The sequence below is a fragment of the Anomalospiza imberbis genome, chromosome 1 (assembly GCF_031753505.1).
Source record: "Anomalospiza imberbis isolate Cuckoo-Finch-1a 21T00152 chromosome 1, ASM3175350v1, whole genome shotgun sequence".
Taxonomy (NCBI): Eukaryota; Metazoa; Chordata; class Aves; order Passeriformes; family Viduidae; genus Anomalospiza; species Anomalospiza imberbis.
The window spans coordinates 147,123,098-147,141,117 of NC_089681.1; the positions used below are offsets into that span (position 1 = coordinate 147,123,098).

An 18,020-nucleotide genomic window follows, 5' to 3' on the forward strand; every position below is an offset into this window, starting at 1 on the left:
TCACTCTAAACATGAATTATAAAAGCATCTTTTGGGATGTCTTCCTGCACCACCTAAGTTGTGAGGATTTCTCATGTTGAGAGATAATGTTTAGGACAGGGGCATTGCAGATGACACACTTGTCAAGGACAATTACCTCTGGTAGGCTCAGGGATAAGATGAAATTATGATATTCTCTTTCTGGTACCTTTCATAGAATCACAGAATGATTTGGGTTGAAAGGGACTTTAAAGATCATCCAGTTCCCACCTCCCTGCCATGGGCAGGGACCTTCCACTAGAGGATATTTCTTTTCAAATAACTTATATACACGTGGGGCCTCTTATGAGTCGTGAGGAACCAGTGGGTAGTGCAAACATTGCAAGGTGAGCAGTAACTGAGAACTCCAGAAAGTAAAAGGACAATTTCCACAAAACCTTTGGGGATCCTGCTCTGAGGGATACAGTGCTACCACAAAAGTGGCAAAAACTCTTATTTCCCAGGGGTCTGTTTCATTCTATTTCTACACAGGATCAGTGACACATGGAAATGTAAAACAGAGATCTGCACCACCACTAAGGAGGCAGTGCTGGTTTGTACTCTGCTGCTGACCCTCAGAAATTCCCTGGGAGCTCTACAGTCACAGTACTTCCTCACTGGAGGGATCCAATATTCCTTTGTTTCTGCTGTTCTCTGATTTAAGTGTCAAACTCCACAAACAGAAAGGAATATTCTTCCTCTGTGTTCCAAGCATTCCTGAATTTCTCATGGAGTTCACAGAAATCCCGGCAGTTTTACCTGGAGGAATTCACAGTTCCAGATTACCAGAATTGTCAAAAGCTCCCACCTGTTCACTGCTTTAACTCATCACCATTTCGAGACTTATTAAAGAAACTCTACATTGAGCCAGCTGAACTGGCTTTTGGACAAATCCAGCAGGAAGAAGCTGCAGCAGCTGGATATCACCATTCTCCTTCCAACCCTGCAACAGCCTGCTAGGGAATTTTAATGCTTAAGCAATACTAAAGAATTAGTCAGACTTTTAAATTAGCCCCATGGTGAATTCAGGTGGTTTTGTGTGTTGCTGAGGTGACATAATCACTAAGGATGTATTCAGGCCAGGCGTGATTTTGTCCAAAATTTCTGCCCCTGCAACAGAAATGAAGTGTTTATCCTTGAAGTATTTCTAGGTATGGACAGAGAACCTGGTGTTGCATTCAAACAAATATTTTTGAATTGCAAAGATCAGAGTGATTAATGTTTCAAATTCTCTTACATGGCTTTTCCAGTCTTTCCTTCTTTTCCAATGCAAGAACAAAGCAGTCTTACCTCTTCTCTAAGAAACATTTCCTTTTAAAGTGCTGTAGAGCAATGCTTGAACTACCCTTCTGGAAAGTCCAAGCACAGGAGAGCAATTTTATTTTTTTTTCACCACCATTAAGGTCTATCAGATACCAGAACAGTCAGCAAACAAGCACTTACTGAGACCTGTGCCTAACTTGAAAGCCTAGGACAGGAAAAAAAGAGACTTGTGGCACGTTTCTTCTGAACAATTTGGAATTAATTTAGTACCTCTGTGCTGAAGTGTGCGAGTTTCACCTGTTTCACTGAAGACTGGCCACATCCTAAACCACAGTAAATGCTGCCATCTAATGGAGCCTGATCGTTGAACAAAAGCTGTTGGTTCACTGCAGAGCTCATTCCAGCTCACAATGAAGAAAATTTACAGTTCCACCTGACCAGCATCACTGTGCATGAAACAATCCAGGCTGGACAGGAGACAGACCCACTTGGTATCTCTGCATCCCACCGACCCCGAGTTCTCCTGAGAGCTCTGCAGATCTCTTTTTATGACCAGAAGCTGGTTCTGAAAGCAAGCATAGAATCGTTAAGGTTGGGAAAGACCCCCAAGATCATCAAGTCCATCCTTTGAACACCTCCATGCCCACCTAGCCACAGCACCAAGTGCCACATCCACTCATTTTTCGAATGCTTCCAGGGAGAGGGACTCCACCACTTCCCTGGGGAGGCTGTTCCAATGTTTGACCATAATAACTCTAGTTCAGACTAGACTGTATCTGAGCTCTTTAACTCTTAGCTTGCCTGTGCCTTTATTCGTCCCAGAAATAGCTAAGTTTTGACTAAATCTGTCCTATTTTAATAGTCTTTAACAAGGTAAATGACATTAAAAATTCACTACCTTACTGTTCTTTATATTCTTGGCCTGAAATTGCTAAATCTTTTCTGACTCCCTGTGAATAGCAAAATATTTTCAGCTTTCTTGTGCTAATAGGTAGCTGCTTTGGGAAAATCACATTACTGTTGTTCTACCCCTCAATAATAGATTGTCTTGTAATAAATGAAATTGAAGATACTTCTTAGAAAATAGACAAAAACATGTTAAGCACTGGAAGTCTTTATTGAAGAATCTAAATCAGTCATATTCCAAAGTGCAAAATAAAAAAAAAATCATTAAAATAATACACATTGTTCATACATTTTTATTCAGAATCAATGAAATAAATGCTTTCTCTAAATTTAATAAATTCTACCTCACAAGATACACCATGAATTTCTTTTTAGATTACTAAGTAGTACTTTCTAGGGGAAAAGTATAATGATGGGATTTTATGTACAATTATTCATTTCTGGAAACAGTATCTCTTGCACAACAGTCTTTGATTTTAATTATGATTACAACAATCTTCATACCTTGAATGATACAAAGAACAAATTATGTACAACTTTCAGGCACAGGCAACTGAGGATGATCTGTTAAATCCCTTTAGGAGTTTGTGTAAAGGCACCTCAAAAATTCTTAGACATAAACAAATCCATTCAAAGATATTAGGAGGAGGATGGTCCCAAAACCATCAAAATTAGAGGCTGATTATACCCAAATGTCTTGAGTAAGCTCATTTACAGAAGTGCAGTTATTACTTAACTTTTCTACAATAATGCCTGTTTGGAAAAATTGGTTCTCCCTAAAGACGTATACCTTATTCTGTATCCTTGTGTGTTTATAAATAAGTGCAAACAACTGATCTTTTACAGACTTCTTCTGTAAACACGTGAACTAATATAAAAATGACAGCTGAAAAAATTAACCCACCAACTCCAGTAGCTGAGGAAAAAAATTCCATGGTTTGATTTTCCTCTAATAATTATGACATAGTTGTTAAAATCTTAAATGCTTTAAGGAGCATTAGCAAATCTGAACAATTACAATACTTGAAGGCTGCCAGTATTATTCTAAATTTAGAGTATTTGTGGGATCAAAATATGGTCTCCATCTGAAAATAAGTGACATTGGTTTAATTGAAAATGCTGCAGCCAGGGGCAGCCTCATGTGTCAAGCCTATTCCTGTCTGTCTCAGCAAAGCCATCATAAAACAAAGGGAGGGATATGGAAGAAGTAGGACGTAACTTATCTGCCTTCCTACCATGATTTTCATTAGGCAGTGAAAGAAGCCTTTGCTTGTCCTGTATTTCTCGTTCAAAGACAGCACTGTTATGTTTACAATGGTATAAGGACATATTTTCAAGAGAACGTTGTCTCAGATACCTCCTGAAGGCCCTTTGAATAACGAGAGCTGACACTTCCTCTTGTTTTCTTCTAAGGGTAGAAGAAATGGGGCTGTAACAACTTTTAGATGGATTGTCAGCTGCAATCTTTTCTTCCATGTTTAATTCAAGACTCTCCAGATCTCCAGATTCTCCCAAGACCCTTTTAGTCAAAGCCAGCAAGATATCCAAGCAGTGGATCTTATCTCCACTCACTATAGGGATGTCCATGGCTATGAGCTGGATTTTATTGGGCTTTGGGATGCGCAAGGGGTCTGCCAGTGCATCTGCAAAGTCTGAAAGAGCAGAATAATCTATAAACTGCGTTGCCAGAGGGTCAAACTTTCCCCATGTCTCATAAAACATATCAAAGTCATCCTCACAAAGAGGATCTGTGCTTTCCTCAGTGGCAACACTGAAGTTCTCTAAAATGACAGCTATGTACATATTTACAACAATGAGAAACGATATAATGACATAGCTTACAAAATATAAAATACCAAAGCCCTTATTTATGCAATTATTTTTCACTGTCCCTGTTACATTTAATTGGTGAGCACATGAATCAGATTCTTTTAGCACGGGGGCCAGAAGACCATCCCAGCCAGCTGATGTGGTAATTTGGAAGAGGCAGAGAATGCTACCACAAAATGTTTGGAAGTTGAAAATATCATCAATCCCACCCTGGGAGGGGAGACAGGCAAAGTTTGCCATGCCCACGATGGCATAAATGAACATGATCAGGAAAAGCAAAAGGCCAATGTTGACCAGTGCAGGAAGAGACATCAGCAGTGCAAAGAGAAGAGTTCGAATTCCTTTGGCTTTGCGAACTATTCTCAGGATTCGGCCAACCCGCGCCAGACGGAGAGTTCTCAAAACCGTAGGGGAGAAGAAAGATCGAAACACTTCAGAAACTCCAAGACCTTTGAAAGGAAAAAGAAAACAAAATGTTGTCAGGTCAAATTAGTCAAATTAATGTCTGCTTTGTTACATTCTGTGCTTTATTTGCCGGCAGTAACACTGATCAGGCTGCTCTCAATATAAACATCATCAATTCTGAACTGCTCAGATAAAAGCTTAGGTGAAGAAAGAAAAATTGTAATATCTTTCAATATAAAAGAGGCATCAAGATTTCTGAATAGTTTGGAAGCTTCATTCTTCCAAGTTTCTCTGATTTGGGGAGTGAATTTATGCATTCATTGCTCAAGTGCCTAAAGAATCCTTTTAAATCCATTCAGATCTTGTGCTGGAAGCTATGGGACTGTCTCTGAGCCACTGTCTGAGTGCTGCTTCTTCTTTGGGCCAAAGCCTAAATGTGAGGCTTTGACTAATGCTTGGCACTCAGATGAGATCAGAGAAGAGCAAGAAGAAAATAAAGGAAAATTGTCTCTCAGTGTTTATCTCCCATAACACTGCTATCACAGTAGCAATGCAAATGATTACAAACAGAAGAGTTAAGAAATCATAATTTTTCTGGGTTGTACAGGATGGCAAAAGGCTACGATGCTTAGGCAAGAAGCAGAGAACTCAGAGCAGTTTTTATTTCCCATCATTTATTATATGATATGACCTGAGCCTGAGTAGGAAGAAGAGACAAAATAAACTGTACACGAAACTAGAGCTGTATATGACCCTTTGCAGAGTCAATGATCAGCATCTAGTCTTATTTTAAGAGCCAAAAAAATACAAGCCAGTTTTAATAATTTTTTTCAGTCACAAATAGTGGGCCAGGTTCAGTATGGTGTTGAGCAACCAAATTTTCCTGAGCTTTCCAAATCTACAACTGGGCTTTGCCTTCTTAAGAGGAAATCCTGGAAAAGTAAATTAATCCCCATTTTTGATAGAAATGTATTTTTAACCTGAATTTTCTTTTACTGTAAAAACAACAGCTAATGTGATAACATGCAAATTGAAAGCATAAAACATTAGACAACAGTTTAAGTACATTAACTTTAAAAAGATGTTGCTGAATTAAATTAATATTCTGTTAATTCCTCAATAAAATTCATGCTTAAATTTTTGAAAACTCCGTTTACCTTTTAGTACTCTGCAAAAATATAAGGGAAAACAAAAATGTATCCTTTTAGAAGGAATCACTTAGCAGTGATTAGTTTGAAATAATACCATGGATCTGGAATTTGTTTATCAAACATATGTAGGTGGTTACTTCAAACTGGAATTTGGCTTAATACTGGTAAGACACTTTACCTGATATAGTGATTGATACTTACTCACTATTGAAAGGATCACAACACTGAAATCAAACACATTCCAGCCGCTTCCAAAGTAGTAGTGCCTTAAGGCCAGTATTTTTATGACACATTCTGCAGTGAATACAGCCACAAAAAAATAGTTGATTTTATTCAGAACATCCTTGGTGCCTTTGTGGTTGTTTTCTGCCATCATAACGACCATATTTAGACAGATGAAAATCACAATGGTGATGTCAAAAGCTTTGTGGGATACGATGTCAAACAGCAATCCCAGGAATGCATTCTGTGGAAAGGAGAACTACTTAATGCCACTTCTGAGACCCAGCCTGCATTCAAATATTAATCAGCAATTTGTGCTTAGAAAAGAAATTTAAGGTAACACAAATTAACAACAAGCTACTAGAAGCAGTTTTGGGTGATTTCTTTAGACCCTCAAAGAAAACTCACCATACTTTCAGTATTTTCAGGCATCATGAAAGCACACTGGCTTAGAAAAAAATATGTAGCAGGAAAACATTCAGAGTACATTGTGATTGCTCTTTTAATATAAATACTTATTGAAGCAGATATTTTAGGATAAGCAATTCTAATTAAAATGTCATAAGCAGGAAGAACTCTGAGTAGTTACTGTGCAAAGCCAGGTCTGAAATCAAATTTAAGAAAATGTAAGGAATAAAGCATAAAATTATTTAAAAGCAAATAACAGCCATGGGGCATGTACTGCTCTCTATTATTCTCACCTGCAATAATCCAATCTAGTTGCAGAAGCAACATCATGCAACTTAAAAAACCAAGATCATGTTGTGAATATCAAATTCTTAATATGAACTGGTTTAAAAAGTTTGTACATTTGAGTAGGTGATAAATAGGTTGTGAAATTCCTTAATTAATACCCTCGAAGATGACTGTGTTGAATGGAATTTTTAAACAAAAGAGAGTAAAATCTAAATTCTATATTGACTGAGGAAGATAAGGGTCTCTAATGCAAAGTTTATTTCCCAGTTCCTGGCTACTGTGCTTAAATATCATCATCTTTATATCCTCTGTCATATTCTTCTTAAGGTGGCCTCACCGATGGTCTTGGGATGGGTTTTTGGGGTTTCTTGGATCCAAGTTTTTTTAGGGCATTATAGTACTTTTTCTGCTCCTCAGTCAAAAATAGATCTTTCCCACCTAAGTAAAGAGAAAAAAACATTGTTGTTCAGATGAAATCAAATAAATACCAACAAATTTATGTTAAAAACAGTAAGTTACAGTTGTCATGAGTGGGACCTAAGAGAGCACAGAGACCAAATTTGTCTTCACCATTTCTCCTTTTCCCCTTGATCTTTGATCTGATCTAGGTTGATCATGAAAGTCAAGTCCAGTCAGTGATCCCAAGTCAGTTCCCTCAAGTGTGAGAGCCTTCTCAAAATTTTGCAAATCTATTTCCTATTTTTTAAAATTACATAAGGTTCATCAAGAAGTGGAATATTTTATATTTTTTGGAAAGGCAGAGGCAGAAGTAGATTTCTGGACTAGCAAGTAAATAGGGATGATGAATAAGAATTCTGGGACCAAGTTCTATGGGAAGTTCCTGGCAGTGAATTTCTTATTAGCATCCACACCACCTGTATTACTGAGCAATCACGTGGAACCCAAAAATCAGAAATCACTCATCATAAAAGCACTGAGTGATCAGCATTTTGTACAACAAACACACAACAATGCTCAGCAGGGCATCTGCAATTGGAATCACTCCAGCAAAACCTCTGAAAATTCTGTTTAACTTCACTGCATGGACTCTCAGTGAAAAGCCCAAAGAAGCAGAAATGAAAGAGAAAAATGAAAAATAAAAAAATGTCAGTTGCAGCATGTGCTAAGAAAAGAAAGTGTTAGATCTACATAAACTTCTAGCAAATGTTCAAGCTTATAAACTACTTAACTTTTTTATCTATTGGATTATTGTAACTGGGGCTTCGTTTTAAAAAGAAATTCTTACAGTGAAGTTGGACTGCTGTTCCTCAATCCTTATACATCTGTTCTCAAATTCAGAGAACAGAAGTATTTCTTGTGGGTTTTATTTCTTTCTCTACCAAAGGCAGTAATGCTTTGACACTTGGTATGCAAGTCAGCCTATAGAAATAATAAATTATTCCAGTAGAAATTCTGCCTTCCAAATGGGAACCTTGAAATTGTAAACCTCCTGTCGGGGTCTGCTTTTCTGGTATGTTTTCAATGAGCAAGATGCTTATTTGTTGCAAGACTTCCAAGAGGATAAATTGACACAATTTCCCTCGATATTCTGGATACTTTAAACCCTTAAATGAGTCAGGACTCAACTGATAAATAACCTTGGCACAAGGAAGGTGAAGTATTCCAGACAGATATAATTGTTTCTTTTCTTTGCTGCATTTTCCATTCAAAGATTTTGCCTTCCATTTCTTACTGAATAACAAGAACGGGGAATATAACAACTATGAGGAGAAAAATGCTTGAAGCATGAAGTCATTGCTTCATGGGCTTTAAGCAGCCCTTAAATTTCTACACAGTCTCCCCCTGGGGTCATGGCTTGGATCCCAATGCAGAATTTTTTTAAAACCTTGCTAAATTAATCTGTAGGTTTATTTTGTAGATGAATGGCTTTTTAAAGTGCAGCTAGTTTGACAAGACGTTCTATCGACAGGACCTTTTCAAGGTTCTTTGCCAGGAAAGCAGAGGTTACTCCCTCCATGACTGTTTCTTCCATGATTGATTACCCTGCTCACATCTATGAGGTGCTCACTCTCAGCAAAAATGGTTTTTCTGTTCCCCAAAGCAAATCTTCAAAGCAGAAGAAAACAATTCCACTCTCCTGCAGCAAAGTCTAGGTAACTTTTTTTGACTTCTCATTTCTAAAGCTACTCACTCCTTCCTCCTCGTCCTCTACTTAGAACAAATTCAGGACTTGGCAGGAAAATAGAATTCACAGGTAAAAACCTTGAGGAAGAAGGGATTCCTGTTTTAAAAACTTGGTTTGAAATGTTAATATTTTAAATTTATCTAGTCAGACACTTATTTCAAAATGTTAGACCTCTAGATGTCAAGCCAGCATTCACTTAATCAAATTGGGATTACAGGACACCATGGCTTAGCTCATGTAGTACTTATCTTTTTCCTTTGCTGGTTAAAATTGCTGATAACCACTCCAATGAAAAGGTTCAGCATGAAGAAAGATCCAAAAATAATGAAAACCACGAAGAACGCATACATGCGTAAGCGTGCTTCAAACTTTGGCTGTTGATCAATCTGTTAAAAAAAAAAATCAAACCAGAAAAATAATATTGGTAAAAATGAGATAATCTCAGCTTTAGAATTTCCAATTTATTATAGCAGATCTTTTTATTGTCACAAGGGATAAATTATTTCTGCACATTTATACCTTTATCTAGATGTACAAGTAGAACTGTCTTGCTCTGTCTTGTTACTGTTAGTAAAGATAATGAAAAACAAAGCCAAATCCTGCTCTAGCAATTTTTTTAGTGATAAATAAACAGTTCCAATTAGAAGGGATCCTGTGAATGCCCTGATCAGAAAAACAGCTCAGATTAAACCTAATGGTGAATTCCATCTTTTGAGATGCCATCCCAGGCAAGAAGCAATTTAAACCAGCTGTGCAAGGAACAATACAGGTATTTAGCAGCTATTTAACTACAGTCAAGAGTACTGGGATGGAATGGGTGGGGGAAAATGCAAAGTCAACTAAAAATAGAAAAGTTCAAACTCACTGTGCTAGTATGAGAGTGAGAAACAGGACATGCAAATGGGAAAGAAATAGTGAGGGTACCAAATGTAGGGAAGAAAACCTTCTCAAATAACTGATAAAGCTGCAGGCTGTTTCAGTTCTACTGCACATGTTTAAAAAGGAAGAGAATTTGCTTCAGAGGCACAGTCATATTCTGTTTCCAAATCAGACTTGTACAAAACTGTATATTATCTTGCCCTCTTTTTGTGTGCTATCCCTCTATTGTGACCAGTTTATTTTATCTAAGTTTCAGATATTTGGTACTCCAAGGATTATCGTTTCACTGTGTAGCTGGATGCATTCATCCACTTGTATTTTTGACTGATGTTGCAAACAAAGCTGAAAAATTGACTGTATAGATAGAAAAGGGAAGAAGGAAGGGGAACAGAACTAAAGTTTCATTTCAGTGACATACCTCACGTGAATCCACTGCTGCATACATAATATCCATCCAACCTTTAAAAGTTGCCTGAAGGAAAATGTATTGCTTATTATAATTAAGAAAAAATAGCTATTGCTAATATAAATGCATTAATAATTGTGGAAAAAATAAGAAGCGTGCTGTAAAAAATATGCATCAATTCTAAGATGTGCTTGGAAGTATGATTCACTGGAGTTTATTACAGAGGAAAAAAAATCCTGAAAAGAAAACAAATGAAAAGTCATGATTCATGTCAAATGCTTTAATGCTAACTCTTGTTAAACTGAATTTTTTGCAAAAACAAAAGAACACTAAAAGTTTCAGGTTAACTAGTAAATATAATTTAAAAGGAAGAAAACAACTTCTAACAAAACAGCAGACGGTTCCATCCTGCAATTTTTATCAATCATAGAACATTTTGGAGGATCCAGAGCAAATAGCTTCATCTATAAAATATACAGGGATAACAGAGACTTTTAAAAAATGCCTTTCTCTCCTTTGTTGTGGTACTAGGGAGCTCAGTGAATTAGCATCCCAACACTTCAGGACACTTACAGCAAAAGAAGACATAGAATTGTAAATAAATTGGTCCATGAGTTCTCTTTCTTATCCACTCTGAACTAGAGAAAACAAGAACACCTTTAAATACAGTAACAGGCAGACAATTTCAGGCTTAGTTTGTCAATCAAAATTAAAACAGAAGTGAAATTTAAAACAAGATTGAAAAGCTGTGAAAGAGTTCTTGATTTTAACAAAAGGCTGCATGAGCCCAAGTGTTCTTTAGGAGGAGGTGAGCAGCTCATAGATGAGGAGAATATTAATGGGAGCTAAAAAATCCCCAATTTCAGTGAGATAAACAGAACCATAGTGGTGTGCCTTGGTTGGGATGCTCAACCCATTCCTTGAGGAAAACAAAAATGAGCATGTTTTTATAGAACTTACCACTTGGAGAAGAGCTAAGTATCCCATGCCAACATTGTCAAAATTTACAACACTATTTGTCCATGTCCCATTGTTGGAAATACAATCAGTTATGCCATTAATGAAATCAGTACTTTGTTTTTTGAGTGTGCACTTCCAAAATCTGCTTCCAAGCCATTTTACTCCTAGAACATTGAAGAGGAGCCAAAAGACAACGCAGACGAGCAGAACGTTGAAGATGGAGGGGATGGCTCCAAAGAGTGCATTCACAACAACCTGAATGAAATGATTGAAAAGAATTCATTATTTGCATTCAATAGATCACTTTCTCCAGAAAGCCACTGATTTTTACCCCTTCTGTATCCATTGAAAATTCTCATCCATATGAAAACCCAGATCCCCAAATATCTTTACCTTTATCCCTTCAAATCTTGACAAAGCTCGTAGAGGCCGCAGTGCTCTAAATGTCCTGAGAGATTTCAGGCTGGTCCCAGAGGAACAAGGTGAGGAATTTTCAGAAACAGAATTTCGTCCCCAGGAAACAAAGGACAGCTGTGTTCATTGAATTGGAACTCGGATCATTAAATGGCATACAAAATTTCATTTTATCTATATTAATAGACAATCCTGATGAAAGTTACAGTTTATTTCACCACTAAGTCAAATGAAGAAAATATACATTTAAAGTTATCACAATATAATTTTACTTCATTCTTTCCTAACACATGAAAAAAAAAAGTGGAATTAATTCTAATTTCATTTTTTTAAAAACAGTTCATATCATTTTGTTTAGTACTAGTATAACAATCAAATTGGTAATTATGATACTTCCATTCACTACCAGACCAGAAAGGTTTATTCAGATAAAATACTCCCATTTTCTACATAGTTATTCTCAAAAGTGTACACAGGAATTTATTATCATAACTGAGGATGGGGATGTGGAAACATTCTTTTTTAAATATATCTGTTTAATTTTAGACATTTCTAAGAGAGAAATGAATACATTAAAAATAATTTCAATAATTAGGTTTTTTCTCTGTTCATGATTTGTCTCTTTCTTCTCATTTGAATTTGCTACCTCAGTGTTCAGCCATTGGATATTTCTATGCTTATCCTCTGATTTGGACTGCTATTTACATTAGAAAACTGTAACTGCTCAAGTATTCTTTACAAATAGTCACAATATTAGATTTTTTAGTTGAAATTTCCTAGTACTTCACAACTTTCAATGCTGACTATCCTGAGTCTATCAAAAGCTCCTCTGATGTCACGAGTCAGCAGTTTAAACATCCTTATTTAAAAATATTTAACTTCAGAACAGTCTCAGTGTGATGTTGACAAGAAAAATGTTTCATTTTTATACAGCAAGATTATAATATTTAACATTTTCTACATTCACAGCAAATTTATATGTATTGAACACTGCACTTATCTCACTCTTGGTGATTCCAGCATTTCTCTTTGGGGCTGTGCAAAGCAAAAGATACTTCCCTGTCTTTAACTCGCTGGTAAATTATTTTTCCAAGCATGCTTTTCAGCTGTCTTTGCCATTTAAATTTCTTCTCCTTCAAGGAACTCTTTCTTTTTTTCTAACTGCCAAAATCACAGATTTGGCTTGGGTTGGAAGGAACCTTTAAAATCATCTAGTCCAGAACTGTCAGTAGCTTCACATTTTCTTTTGTCTTAATCAATTTATTTTAATTTTATTTCCAATCACTAATTGAACTCTCTCTCTACAATTGAAAACGTTTTTAGAACCATCATGGTCCTCAATGATGGTGATACCTATTGAAATTTCCTTCAGCAACTTCTTGACTATTGATGACAATTTCCATTTAAAGTCCTAAAGCCTCTTTTGGATTGAAAATTTTTTAGCATTTGGTAACTGTCTTTAAGACTTGTATTAATTCATAATCACAATTTACAGGTAGTTCTCTATATAGAAGACATCAAAAATTAAAATGTATGACAAGCTGAGTATAATACTTACACACACAATGATGAAGTCAAGCAAACACCAAGAATTTGTGAAATAACTGTGCAAACCAAAAGCTACCCATTTCAGAAGCATCTCCGTAAAAAAGGTGTAGGTAAATATGATATCAGCATAATCTAGGATAATTTTCACTTTTTCCCTCTTCTGCAGGTGAACATCTTCAAATGCCTGGAATTTCAGAATTCAGTTTTAAAACAGGTCAATAGTTTTATTGGAGATTATTTTCGAATTGCACAAGAATAAATAGTTTGGCTTATTATAACAATTTCATATTAAATTATGGACAATGACCACTTATTTTTATACTTTAAAGTAACAAGGTAAATTTTAAAATAAGTAAAATCTCATTTTCACACTGATTGAAAAATCTCACTTTCAAGTTTTTATGTTCAACACTTCAAAAAATGTCTGACAAGGGCCAGTTGTGGCTAAAAAATTTTGGCTTCCCAAGGTAGTTGACAATTTTGAAGGGGTTGATGTAAAATTCTTCACAAAAAAGCCTGAAATGAATACATTAACCAGTGTCTGTCAGACTCTGACCTTCCAAATAAGGCATCTTGAGTCATCCTGCAGAGTTGTAATACAGACATGGAAAAATGTGACAAACACCTTGTCTGGAACTGCTCATTCCTGAAATTGCACACTTTTTCACATAAGCCTTGACCTTGAGGTTTTAGGAAAATGTTTCACTGATTGCTGTCATTCACATCAGTGTTTGCTCATGTTTAAAGTATTTGCTGCCTTGCAAATTTATTTTAGATTTTATTATATTGCCAATGTATTCCTAATTGCTTTTAACACCTTGCATTATTTCCTCACCCAGCCTTTGTCAATGTCTGTAATTTTCCTTTCCTCCACTTCTCCCCTGCTTTTCCGAGCATTCTTTCTGTGATGACCATCTCATTTAATTTCACTACAAGCCATGGACATGTGTGATGGTCTGGTGCTATTCATACTCAGTCAGAAAATTTCATACCAGTAAACTTTATAAATAAGCAAAAAACGGACAAGTCCCTTTCTGCGAGAGGACAAGTGTATCTTAGAAATGGGAAAGTTCTCAACACTGCAAATCGTCTTTGATGACAAAATAATTGTTATTTTTTTGTTATTTTGCACCTGGGTACCAACTAACTTTTTTTTTTCAACAGGTCATTAAAAATGACTCAGTTTCCTTCTTTACTTCAGTTTGGTTCCCCGTGAACACAGAGGAGCCCTCACTGGAATCCCAGGGAGTTCCCCTGGAGACTTTGTAAGGAGAATTTTAAAGCAGAGAGTTCAAATCTACTGTTCAGAGAACAACCTGAATATGATGTACACAGAACTGACTTTAGTTGGAAATTCTGACATCTACCACATAAATCATCTTCAGACCATTTGGTTATGTCCCTTCTGCATTATATAATATTTTAATTAACAAGTTACTCTCAGTAGACAGTGAATATACTTTCAAATAAAATAATTCTTTCCTTGTTCTTCAGTAGAAATGGATATGATCGGAGTAGCAATGAAACATTACCTCACCTACCAATTTACAGCCATCTTCACTTTTAGCTTCTGATCATCATGTTTGGATGATTTTCTATCTACATTTTTACTGAGTAGCTAGTTTGCTTTACAAATTTAGAAGTGCTATTATTTTTTTCAAGCTTTCCCAAGCAATATCAGACTCTGGTCTAGGTTTGTAATTAACACAAAAGTGTAAAGAACTATGTTCAATAAAGAACTACGATTCCATAAATTTAAATCCATCTATTTAAATATCTTATCCAAGTGGAGGAAAGCATTATAACTTCTAAAGGTTATATTTATTACACTCCTGTCTCCCTCTGGGCAAAGGAATGTCATAGCAGAAGAAATCAATTCAATACTATTCCTTTACTGACAACAATTAATTCAAATGTGGAGAAATTAAATGAAATTTACCAGTGCTGCACTGCTCAATACAATCATAAAAACCATAAAATATTCAAACCCGCTATGGTTCACGATTCTGTAGCAGGTTTTTCTGAAGTTCCACCAAGTCCTGCCCGGAAACTTTGTGATATCCACTACACAACATGGGAAACACTCAACACAACCTGAAAAGAGAGAGAACAGCATATTGGTTCAATGGAAAATGCTGAGAAATGGATTTAAAAAGTATAAAACATCTAAAAAAGGCCTTTTACATATTATAGGAAGAATGTGCTCTTTTATCTATGAGGTGATGCGGGTACTGAAATGATCTGAAGCTAAAGAAAAGTAAAAATTTTTATGCCAAAATAATCTCTTTTAATAAAGCAACACATCCATGGAATAACAGACATCTTTTTGTTTCCTTCTGCAGAAAGGTTTGTGGGCACAAAAGAAGCTTTTACTTCTACCTAAAAACGTGTTTATTTTCTGCATTTTTTTCTCTTTTTTTTTTTTTTATTTTGAAAAGAGATATTACCTTACTAGCAGGTCAGTAAATTATTGGTTTTTTTCTAATTATTTCACTTTATTGCACTGCAGAGACATTACATCAGGACTCTCTTCACTGCCCTGTGCCAGAAGCACTCTTCATTAATCTGTAAAGCAGCAGGATTGAACCAACAGAGCCTAAGGAGAAGTTCAGGTGATCAAAGGCAGATATCCACACTGGGATGAGCACACAAACAGCTCCTGCTAATCTGGACATGCTCCAAATGGATTTTTTTGAACACTGGTTCATTTGGCATTAGTGCAATACAAAAAAAAAAAAAAAAAAAAAAAGGATCCCTACTTTCTCCAAAGCAGTCCTTAGGCAGCTTTGAGTTTTTAGTGTGGGAAAACATCTCCAGAAGAACAACTGGATCCACAGTGCTGGCTTCAGAAAAGCTACGGACAGAATGATATTTCTGCAGAGGAGAAGGAGTAAGAAAAGAATTTATTTGCTTTTCATTAATACAGTTAACAAACCTAAAATAAATGAAAATTGTCATCTCCTCTCCCTCCCCAGAAGAAATTTGCAGTGTGTAAAATTATCTTTATGCTGCTGAACTACAAAAATAAATTATAAATAATAGGACAGAAATAGCCAATCCCTACTTTTTGTTTCCATCGCTTTATTTTAACCAATTTCTTTGTTTCTTTTAGTTATCTACAGTGGACTTGAAGGAAGGGAAATGTATAGAAAAAATTATATTATGCTACAGTTTTAGAGAAAACTCTGATTTCTTCAGGCCAATCAATTTTCAGACATACAAATCATGTCTCAAAAGGCTAGAAGAGGGGAAGGCCCAGCATATTCCACAAAATGATAAAAAAGTTATAATTACCTCTTTTTGATCTTTCTTTGGGTGTGTTACTGTGAAAACATTTGCAGTTTCAGAAGTCCCCGAACTCTGATTGAAGCTGTTTGAATTCCGCCACTGTTCTCTGTGTTTTAATTTGTCTCCCTGCATGAAATTATGAAAATCAGCTCATTTTCCACTTATTTTTTTCCTGACAGTCATTCTTGAAAGGCAAAATTATTTACCAGAATGTAAAACATCCATGAAGTTTAGACTCATATAATCACAGAATGATTTGGGTGTTTAAGATCATGTGGGTTCAACCCCTGTGCCATGAGAAGAGAATCTTTCACTAGCAAGTTTTTCTTTTTACAAATAATTAAAAAGTTTTCCTAAAATGCTTGTAAAAGATTTATGCTTCCAGTTATAGGCAGAAGATCTAAGTGAGCAGAATCAGTCCTCAGTCCTTCTCACACTACAAATTCCAAGAAATACCAGACTCCACTGCAGTAGGGAATGAATCGGTGACACCAAATGCTTATGGGCAAGATATTTGAAACAGCCATGGATGATTCTGAGGTGATCAGCAAATTTTGCTTCTTTGAGAATTTGTCCAAAGAGAAATTTGAGAATTTTGTCCAAAGCTTCTTTGAGAATTTTGTCCATTTGTCTACTGATAATGCTTCCTAATATGACCAAAACCATAAAAAATGGATCCTGGCAGTTCGCCTATCCACTGACCATGTGCTAATCCATCCAAAAAAAGATCCCTCCAACCCTAACAATTCTGTGATTCTGTGAAATGAGTTCCTATAGCTCCTGTGCCATACTTGACAATCCTGTGTGGATGTGACAGACACCTGAAATATCTCCAATATTCCTAAATGCCTCTGTACAGTTGTCATGGCAGTAAAAATGTCTCACTCACATGCAGAAAGACTTGAGCTTTATCCTGCCCAACATAACAAAATCAAGAGATATGAAGGGGAGTTAAAAGTACCATGGAGGTGAACAGGTGGTTAAAAAACCCCAAGCAATACTAAGAATTTATTTTTAAGGTATAGCTTTTGTTTACATTCCTTTTGGATTCCATGCAACTGAGGAGCAACATATAATCAACACAAGAGGCCTGCCTTCCAAAAAATCCAGGTGTAAGGCAAAGGAGACAAAAAGAAAGAATGCCTGTCTTGATTGAACTTTGTTTATCAATTGACAGTAATAAATGGAAAGAAAACAGTCAGGAGCAGAATTTTGGCTGTCATTGAGGAGAATGATGAAAAAGTGAATATTCGACCTATCACTGAATAACCAAGACTATTTGATAGCCCTTGTACTAGCAGAACAAAGAAAGTAAAATTGCAGAAATGACAGAAAGGATAATATTTAGTGATGAGTCTTTGAGATTGCATTTACAGAGGCAAGTCACAATAATTTTTCGAAGATTCAAATATTCCTTACCCGTTTCCTGCTTTCTACAGCTGTGTGCAAAATGTGCCCATCATCACCTTCGTTGGTGTAAGCCTCTGCTGCTGCAATGGGAACACAGGTACTGTGGCTGGTCAGAATTTCTTCGTACTTCCTTGCCAGTGAGGAACTCTCTTCCATGTGGCAATGCTCTATATCAAAGGAGCCGTTGTCTATATATTTCCTGACATCTGTCATGGCATAATTAGTAACCTCTATGCCCTTCCCAGAAACTTCTGCCAAAGTCTTCTTTCTGTCTGTTCTCCTGAGGCTTCCCCTCATTCTTTTGCAGCAGTGATCCCAAATTCTGTCTTTCAGAGCCTTCAGGCTCTTGTGAATCTGTGCAATGGCAATCTGGTATTTAGTCCCTTCTCCAGGTTCTTCTTGTCCCTCTGGGCCATCAAGGTTGAATGAACTCAGCAGCAAAGCAATGAACAGGTTGAGCACCTTAAAATAAAGTGAG

At 36.3% G+C, this 18,020-nt stretch overlaps 1 protein-coding gene across 1 annotated transcript in view; it reads right to left on the reverse strand.

Moving 5' to 3' along the window:
• Positions 1-2,402: 2,402 nt before the first annotated feature.
• The window catches only part of LOC137463967 (sodium channel protein type 5 subunit alpha-like), a 39,739-nt gene continuing 24,121 nt past the window's right edge, over positions 2,403-18,020 (reverse strand). The window contains exons 19-30 of the mRNA XM_068175312.1: positions 17,552-18,004; positions 16,139-16,258; positions 15,604-15,718; positions 14,784-14,938; positions 12,855-13,028; positions 11,276-11,413; positions 10,883-11,137; positions 9,935-9,988; positions 8,882-9,023; positions 6,829-6,929; positions 5,775-6,039; positions 2,403-4,466 (exon numbers count right to left, since the gene is read on the reverse strand). Of these exons, the coding sequence (XP_068031413.1) occupies positions 3,325-4,466; positions 5,775-6,039; positions 6,829-6,929; positions 8,882-9,023; positions 9,935-9,988; positions 10,883-11,137; positions 11,276-11,413; positions 12,855-13,028; positions 14,784-14,938; positions 15,604-15,718; positions 16,139-16,258; positions 17,552-18,004 (3,114 nt within the window). The 3' untranslated portion in view covers positions 2,403-3,324. The remainder of the gene's footprint in view (positions 4,467-5,774; positions 6,040-6,828; positions 6,930-8,881; positions 9,024-9,934; positions 9,989-10,882; positions 11,138-11,275; positions 11,414-12,854; positions 13,029-14,783; positions 14,939-15,603; positions 15,719-16,138; positions 16,259-17,551; positions 18,005-18,020) is intronic.